Here is a 9,464-nt window from a genome sequence, read left to right as displayed (position 1 = left end):
AAAGAACAATCCCACCGAGTTGAAAAGAAACGCAACACTTGCTTTCATATCTTCTTTGTTTGCTTCATGTATATCCCAAAATCTGAAAATATCATGCAAGTTATTTATCACTAAATTGCATGAGAGAACACTAAATAAAATAAATCATGTTGAATCACCAAAAACAATATCCTCACCGGAAAATCATTGCTCTATTGTACATAAGGAAATGCACATCCAGTCAACGTACACAAATGGTTGCTTTCTACTTCCATGCCTGCGATAGCAACGCCTCCAGGTCTTGACCCGCACTTTATATTCCAAAAAATATAGTAATTTCAAATAAATTAAAAAAATGAATCCTTTTAGAAATCAACAATAATCTAGTATTGTACTCGTATAAAATTGTTTCCAAGAAATGATTCACGTTGACTTCAGGCAAAAACAAAACAAATCTATGACGAATATAGCGTGAATAGTACTTTAATATAGGACCTTCAAGTCTGTTTTTTCACCCAGGAAACAAGAGAAGTTATTCCATGGTGAATCTTTCGTATACGAGTACAATACATGATCATCTTTGATTCCCAAAAAGTTTTGAATTTTTTTGACCTTTTTCTAAATTACTAAAAAATAATAATATAGGGTGCGCTTGCTCCCAGGTTCACCAACGTATTTTTTTTTGGAGCAACCGGCAGGAGCACTGCCTTTTCATTAAGCAAGAGGGAACAACAAGGTCCAAACTGTACAAGAGAGTGCATTTTTAGATTAAGGTGGTAAAATGCCCAGAACCCACCATGAAGGACGAGCTACCAAAAAAGAAAACTAATCCGGATCGGCCGGGATGGCCGGGCCGAAGCCATTTATAGCACGATCCCTTTGGAGTATATCCTCGTTTGCTATGCTTGCGACCTCAAGGTAGGTAAGACGTTGTCCAGTGAAAATGTGCCGGTTTCGTTCCTTCCATGCGTTCCAGAGCACTATAAGAACCGGCCGCTGATGTGTTTCTTTTCTTTCTGTGGCTTTTCCTTTATCATGTCATTCCACCAGTCAGATATGGATTGGAAGTCAAGGCGTCGGTCATCAGAGGAGTCGCCATCCCAAGATTTGACAAGGTTCCAGACAGCCGCCGTGAACGGGCAGTTTCTGCAAAGGTGGTCAGCTATCTTAGGCTCGCTGAGGCACAATGGGCATCAAGGGTCGTGAGGCCATCCTCGGATGGCAAGCATATCGGCGGTAAAGAGCTTTCCACGAAGGGCTAGCCAGCCAAACAACTTGCATTTGGGCTCGGCGTGTGCCGACCAAATCTTCATGGCGTCGAAGCGGGCATGGGAGCCAAGGAATTGTGCCTCGTAGGCGGAGCTAGCGGTGTAGGTTGACTCGGCATTAAGCGTCCAGTCGATGGTGTCTGGCAACTCGGGGGCAAGGTTGATGGAGTGAACGGCCTCCCAAACGTCGATATATTGCGCCAGCTGTTGAGGCGAGTTGAGGGACGGGACAGAGCGGATCCAGTTGTTTGTTTTCTCTTAGCTCTTTGGCTACCGTACGGTTCTTCCTCGAGGCAATTCTGTAGAGGTCGAGCGCCCATTGAGATAGAGGGCCCCGAGCATACCAGTTGTCGTGCCAGAATATGGCCGTCTCCCCGTTTCCAATGGTAACTTTAGTGGCGGCTCTGAAGAGGGACATGTCGGTGTCGTCGCATGGAAGTTTTGAGCCAGACCAAGCACGGTCCGGATCAGTCCACTGGAGCCAAGGCCAACGTAATCGCAGGGCACGTCCAGCTCTCTCAATGTCCAGAATGCCGAGGCCCCCCAGCTTCTTTGGCCTGCATATCGTTTTCCAATTCACAAGAGCTTTCCCCTGGGCGGCATGTTCGCCCTCTTCACCGGCCCAGACGAATGTCCTGGCAATCTTGTTGATCCTCTCACGAGCCCATTTTGGCAGAGGAATGGCAGTGGCGTGGTAAGTGCTAGTGGCCATGAGCACCGTCTTCGCAAGGATGACCCTTCCAGGTCTAGCAAGGTTCTTGCCGATCCAAACCGCGAGCTTTCCGGCGATCTTGTCGATTAGGGGCTGTAGGTCCACCTTCCGTAGACGGCGAAAATGCAGAGAGGGCACTAAATATTTGCCAGGGAAGCAGGCAAGCTTCGCAGGAATGTCATTGAGAATTTCCTGAAGGTCCACGTCAGCACAGCGCACCGGAAAAATTTCCGTCTTGGTCATGTTGGTGGTAAGTCCACTGGCCTTTCCGAAGCAGACTAGAATGGAAGAGATGGCGCGAAGGTCCTCCTTACTGGGGTTTACGAAGATTCCAGCATCGTCCGCATAAAGAGAGATGTGGCAGCGGTTGGTCCTAGAGCGTATGGGACTCAGAATGCCCAATTGAGTGGCCGAGGAAAGGATGCGTTGTAGGGGGTCGATGGCGAGGATGAAAAGCATGGGTGATAGCGGGTCCCCCTGTCTGAGACCGCGGGCGTGGCAGAAAGGGGTGCCAGGATCACCATTTAGCAGCACTCTGGACGTGGCCGAGGAGAGGGAAAGACACACCCAGTCCCGCCAAGCTTGGCCAAACCCCAGCGCTGACATGACGTCAAGAAGGTAAGCCCATCCTACGGAATCGAAGGCCTTGGAGATATCAAGCTTGAGGAATAGGCTCGGGGTCTTATTAGCATGAAGTTCCCGTATGAGGTTTTGAACATGTAAGAAGTTGTCGTGAATGCTTCTTTTCTTGATGAAGGCGCTTTGGCACTTGGAGACGATATCCGGGAGCATTGGAGCCAGGCGGTTGGCCAGAAGCTTGGAGAAAATCTTTGAAAGACTGTGGATGAGGCTAATCGGCCTGTAGTCGCCCACTGAAGTGGCCTCAGCTTTCTTGGGGATGAGGATGATGTTGGCGGAATTGACAAGGCTGGCACAGCCCACCCGAAGATGGGACATATGCATGATGGCGGCGATAATGTCATTCTTGATAATGTCCCAGCAAGACTTAAAAAAGGCGCCGATGTATCCGTCCGGTCCAGGGGCCTTGATGGCAGGTAGGGAGAAGACGGCTTCTTTAATCTCATCGTCAGTAAAGGCGATGTCCAAATCGGAGAGGTCATGTGGCACGTATCCGATGCTCTCCCAAGCGAGGCTCAGAGGCCTAGGTGCTTTGGTGCCGAGAAGATGTTTGAAGTGATGCAGCAGTACTTCTTCTTTATCTTTGGAAGTGATCGCCAATCCATTATCAGAGGCAAGGGACTGTATGTGGACCTTCCTTCTTCTCCCATTTGCGCGGACATGGAAAATTTTTGTGTTCGCGTCGCCAAGCCGTATCCAGGTGAGGCGAGAGCGTTGGCGTAGTTTAATCTTCTGGATGGAGAGCAAGCCCAAGTAGGAGCTCTTTATCTGCCGATGCAAGGCGCGCTCCTCGTCGGAAAGCGGCCTAGCCTCCTCTGCGATGTCCAAGCGCATTATGATCTCTTTTGCGGTAGCAAGCTGAATTCTAAGGTCGCCGATGCTCTTTCTCTGCCAGCATTTAAGGGCTTTGGCGTGCGGGCGAGCTTGATGTGGATGCGGCGGATCGGGTCATTAGCCAAGAGGGTTTTATTCCATGCTTCGGAAACAGTGTCCTTGAACCCTTGCATGCGCAACCAGAACTCTTCGAACTTGAAGGAGGGCTTCCTGTTAGTGGAGACAGCCCCTTGCAGAAAGAGGGGCGCGTGGTCGGAACATGCAGAGGTAATGGTTTGGAGATGGGCATCCGGGAATAAGGCGTCCCAGTCAGCAGTGCAGAAAACGTGATCTATCTTGGTGAGGACCGGGTCCGCCTGGGCATTGGACCAAGTGAAGCGCCTCCCGTCCATCCGTATATCTTTGAGGGCGAGGAAGTCCCGGGCAGCCCGAAATTTGCCAATGAGACGGCGGTTGATATTAAGGTTGTTCTTGTCCGAGGCCTTAGTGATGAGGTTGAAAACTCCCAACAGGAGCCAAGCATCGTGGGCAACTGTCTGCAGAGCCCTGAGTTCATCGATGAAGAGTAGCTTATCGGCTTCAGTCTACGGGCCATAGACGCAGGTGATAAACCAGGAGGTTCCTTCATCTAACATCGTGATCGATGCCGAAAGGGTGTTCTCAGAGATGTGGACATCCGAGAGGGTGAAGTAGGCATCCGACACCGCGAGGATAATACCTCCAGACTTGCCGATGGCGGGCAAAAAGGCGTAGTTTGCGACGAAGTTTTGACCAAGGGTGGAGGAGATAGTGTCATTGTCGACAGTGTCAAGCTTTGTTTCCTGCAAACAGACGATGGAGGCGTGTGTGTCTCGGACGAGATCGCGTACTGCGTCGCGGCGTGCTCTGCTGTTTAGCCCGCGGGGGTTCCAGTTTAGGATGTTGACGTTTTTCTGCGACATTAAGAAAACCCCGAAGCCACGTAAAGGAGAAGCAGAAAACCCCGTCGTTTTCGCTCCAGGTATTTTCGCTCCAGGTCTCTGCTACTATAGACGATGGTGTACCTGAGCCCCGTCGTTTGGGGCTTCGGCAGGCCAAAAAAGGATTCAGAAACGAAGCTCGATGGCAAACTAATACAGAGAATAACTAACTTTACCTGGCACATACAGATGCAGCTGTAGAAAAGTTCAGCTAGTGAAGTTCAGTTGTTGATCAATTCGTTGTCAGTGGCTAGCAAAGTTCACCTAATCCAATTTAGTTGTTAATCAATTAACTGCCAGCAGCTACCAAAGTTCAGCTAGTCCAATTCAACCATTGATCAATTCGTTTGTCAGCAGATAGCAAGGTTCCTATGGAGAGCAAAGTTCATGATTAATTCAGTTGTTGATATATTCTCCACAAACAGTAGCTAGCGAACTTCATATACAGTGCCCGCATAGTCCCCGTAATCGCACCATTGCTTGGTGGGCAGCCTGAAATATACCCGGCCTCGAAGACGCGAGTTACAGAACTGAGGCTGCAGATCTGTGCGTGGTCAGGCGAGCACGGCTTTGGACTGTGGCGCGCTCTGGACTGCGGCTCTTGGAGCTTGACCTGCCTGGAGTAGGACGGCGAGGCAGGCAGGCGGCCTTGATGAAGATTGCCGGCAAGGGGATGCAGGAACGGCGATTGGCCCCCTTCCTTACCAAATATTGCTCTTCGTGAACTCCTCGCAGAAGAGGGCCGACCTGCTAACAGGGATGAGTTGGAGCTGGGTCTCAAAAGTTCCCATCCTCTGCTAGAGCACACGCACATCTGCTGGATCAAAGATTGCCCGTCCGGATGCAGGTGAACTGGCGGGCGGCACTGACGCAGGATGCAGGGGAAGCCGCCAGCCCGCTGGAGCGTGGGGAATCTGACGGCGTTGGGGGAGGGGATGTTGACGCGCTCGACCACCGCCTCTAGCCGTCCACCGCCGCGCTGGACCATGGCGTCTAGCCGTCCTCCACAGCTGTCAACCATGGCATCCATGGGCGGAACTCGAGCACGAGCGTCCACGAGCAGCGCTCGACGGCTCAACCACGTCCCTGTCGTCCATCCGCTCGACCGCCTCCATCATGATCAACCATGGCCGTCACGAGTAGCAAGCTAGAAATCAACCACTCACATCTGCTCTCCTTGTTCAATCTCTCGTTGCCTTGCTCGGTCGATTCCTCCACACCCCTTGTCTTGGACATCCTAAATCGGTTCTTCATCTGCGCGGGGCGGCGGACCTTCGCTCGGGTGTAGGCTGGGGTCGCGCGCAATGTGAGGCATTGTATCGATCTACCCAAGCAAGACGGTGCTTCTTATATGTAGGCAATCTTATCGTTCTGAATCCTTGATGAAGTACTCTTGAATCGATGGAAATCTTCCTTCCGGGAGTGGTTTTACTCGGCAGGAATTTGTGTCCCTCGCGGAGCGTGGGTCAACTGGTTAGACCGAGAGAAATCGTGCGTGTTGTGAGTCAAACCGTGCGAACCGTAACTTGGCGGTGGGAGTGATAGTAATTTTGACTGAAAAATAGGGGTAAGAAAAGAACGGACGAACAAGAAACCTTATTTTCTTTATTATTAGGTATATAGATTATATTACTTGACCATAGCCATATTCAAAATCAAATCTCAATCGGGCGGCAAAATCTCCCGCCAATTCTGAAATATTTTAGACGTGTTTTTGAATGGGATAAGAAGATAGATCACGATGATAGTAACCGGTATTTAATGTGATGATGATTTGATTTTGCACTTGGCCTTGAACAGAGGTACTAGTACGGTCTCATAATTTTTTATCACTATACTTGGACCTTAGCTAAATTCAAAATCTCATAGCGGCAAAACTTCCCGCCCACTAAATACAAAAAAATTCACACGCTTCCGAATTCCCATTCTACCCCTGTGGAGATGACAGCAAAGTCGGTTGGTGAGGGGTTTGCCCGTCATTTTTTGGATCACCACCTCCCTAGCCCGGAAACCCTCCCAAAAAATTTCATTTCCCTCAGACCACCCACCGGAACTTCCCAATTCCCTCTCTCTCCCACCTCCACGACCACCGCACCGGAACATCCCCGCCGGACTTCCCTGGCCTACCCGAGGCCTCACGATCCTTGTCATCCGGCTGCCTTGAAGGGATTCGTAGCATAGAAAACAAAAATTTTCCTACCGCGAGAACCTCCGCAGCGGGGGGATCGTCTGACAATTACAAAGAAATCTTTAAAATCCTAGAATCTCGTCTGTCTTCTGGATTTGGAGAAGTGCCGTTTTTCAAGAAAAAAAATTGTAAATTTCGAATTGAATCATTTTATAATCTATTATATTCTTTTCGAGAATGCCGCCACTCGGATTTGAACCGAGATGCTTGAGCACTGCTTCCTAAGAGCAGCGCGTAATCCAAGCCAAGATACAATCTAGAAGATGGTAGCAACGAGGGGATGGACGAGACTAACCCTTGAAGATTTCCAAAGCCTACGAGATTCGATCTCGTTGTTGCAGAAGATGATCACTTGCCGCTTTCAAAAGCGCGTAGAAGATCTTGACGGTGCCACAATCGGGCAGCACCTCCGTACCCGGCCACACGTACGGTGTTGATGAAGACGACATCCTCCTCCCCATTCCAGCGGGCAGCGGAAGTAGTAGATCCTCTTCGGAATCCCGGCAGCATGACGGCGTGGTGGCGGTGGTGATGGAGAACTCTGGCAGGGCTTCGCCTAAGCGTATGCGGGAGTTGTATGTGGAGGAGAGGTAGCTAGGGTTTGGGGAGAGGGGGCTTGGGCGCCGGTAAACTAGGGGATGCGGCCAAGGGTGGCAAGGTGTGGCCGTCCCCTCCCCTATGCTCCTCATTATATAGGTGGAAATCCCCAAGAGTTGTAGTCCAAGTCTTCGAATAAGACCCCAACAACAAAACCTCAAAAGTGGGAAACCTACTCGAGGGGGGAGTCCTACTCAAGGTGGGGCTCCCACCTATCCTTGAGGTGGGTTGGCCGGCCACCTATGGTGGATCCCACCTGGGACTCCTCCCCTTAGGGTTTGGCCGGCCATGCAAGGTGGAGTCCCTCTGGGACTCCACTTTCCATGGTGATTTCTTCCAGACTTTTCTAGAACCTTCTAGAACCTTCCATAAATGCACCGGATCATTTCCAAACTTGGAATATGACTTCCTATATATGAATCTTATTCTCCGGACCATTACGGACCTCCTCGTGATGTCCTGGATCCCATCCTAGACTCCCAACAAAACTTCAAACTCCATTCCATATTCCATATCTACTTAATGTTGGAGATATGCCCAAGAGGCAATAATAAAAGTGGTTATTATATATATCTTTATGTTTATGATAAATGTTTATATACCATGCTATAATTGTATTAACCGAAACATTGATACATGTGTGTTATGTAAACAAACAAATGAGTCCCTAGTAAGCCTCTTAACTAGCTTGTTGATTAATAGATGATTAGTTTCATAATCATGAACATTCGATGTTATTAATGACAAGGTTATATCATTATATGAATGATGTAATGGACACACCCAATTAAGCGTAGCATAAGATCACGTCATTAAGTTATTTGCTATAAGCTTTCGATACATAGTTACCTAGTCCTTATGACCATGAGATCATGTAAATCACTTATGCCGGAAAGGTACTTTGATTACATCAAACGCCACTGCGTAAATGGGTGGTTATAAAGGTGGGATTAAGTATCCGGAAAGTATGAGTTGAGGCATATGGATCAACAGTGGGATTTGTCCATCCCGATGATGGATAGATATACTCTGGGCCCTCTCGGTGGAATGTCGTCTAAATGTCTTGCAAGCATATGAATAAGTTCATAAGAGACCACATACCACGGTACGAGTAAAGAGTACTTGTCAGGAAACGAGGTTGAACAAGGTATAGAGTGATACCGATGATCAAACCTCGGACAAGTAAAATATCGCGTGACAAAGGGAATTGGTATCGTATGTGAATGGTTCATTCGATCACTAAGTCATCGTTGAATATGTGGGAGCCATTATGGATCTCCAGATCCCGCTATTGGTTATTGGTCGGAGTAAGTACTCAACCATGACACACTTAAAGTTGGATGTTGAAATGGTAGAACTTGAATATGGAATGGAGTTCGAATATTTGTTCGGAGTCCCGGATGAGATCCCGGACATCACGAGGAGTTCCGGAATGGTCCGGAGAATAAGATTCATATATAGGAAGTCATTTTATGTGATTTAAAATGATCCGGAAGGTTCTATGGAAGGTTCTAGAAAAGTCCGGAAGAAACCACTAAGGAAGGCGGAGTCCCGGAGGGACTCCACCTCCCATGGCCGGCCAACCCTAAGGGGGAGGAGTCCCAAGTGGACTCCCCTATGGGGGCCGGCCACCCCCCCACATGGAAGGGGGAAATCCCACCTCAAGTGGGATTCCCACCTTGGGTAGGTTTCCCTATCACATGGAAGGTTTTGGGTTCGGGTCTTATTCGGAGACTTGTAGTCCAACACTTGGGGCTTCCACCTATATAATGAGGGGACAAGGGGAGGGGGCCGGCCACCCAAAGACCACAAGGTGGCCGCACCCCATAGTGGCCGGCGCCCCCCTCTCCCAAACCCTAGCGGCCCTCTCTCCTCCAACACATCCCGCACGCTTAGCGAAGCTCCGTCGGATTTCTCCACCACCACCGACACCACGCCGTTGTGCTGTCGGATTCAAGAGGAGCTACTACTTCCGCTGCCCGCTGGAACGGGGAGGTGGACGTCGTCTTCATCAACAACCGAACGTGTGACCGAGTACGGAGGTGCTGTCCGTTCGTGGCGCCGTGATCAAGATCTTCTACGCGCTTTTGCAAGCGGTAAGTGAACGTCTACCGCAGCAACAAGAGCCTCATCTTGTAGGCTTTGGAATCTCTTCAAGGGTGAGACTCGATAATCCCCTCGTTGCTACCGTCTTCTAGATTGCATCTTGGCTTGGATTTCGTGTTCGCGGTAGGAAATTTTTTGTTTTCTATGCAACGTTACCCCATAGTGGTATCAGAGCCGTGTCT

At 49.5% G+C, this 9,464-nt stretch overlaps 1 protein-coding gene across 1 annotated transcript; it reads right to left on the bottom strand.

Moving 5' to 3' along the window:
• Window positions 1-1,172: 1,172 nt before the first annotated feature.
• Window positions 1,173-5,421, bottom strand: LOC139831456 (uncharacterized). The gene is made up of 6 exons (XM_071820733.1): window positions 4,838-5,421; window positions 4,466-4,541; window positions 4,066-4,364; window positions 3,585-3,978; window positions 1,522-3,486; window positions 1,173-1,451 (listed from the first exon to the last, which is right to left on the bottom strand). The coding sequence occupies exons 1-6, from the start codon at window positions 5,419-5,421 to the stop codon at window positions 1,173-1,175; spliced, it is 3,597 nt and encodes a 1,198-aa protein (XP_071676834.1).
• Between the last annotated feature and the right edge of the window lie 4,043 nt (window positions 5,422-9,464).

This window comes from Lolium perenne, chromosome 5, assembly GCF_019359855.2.
Source record: "Lolium perenne isolate Kyuss_39 chromosome 5, Kyuss_2.0, whole genome shotgun sequence".
Lineage (NCBI taxonomy): Eukaryota > Viridiplantae > Streptophyta > Magnoliopsida > Poales > Poaceae > Lolium > Lolium perenne.
This window is presented reverse-complemented; position numbering and strand designations above follow the sequence as displayed.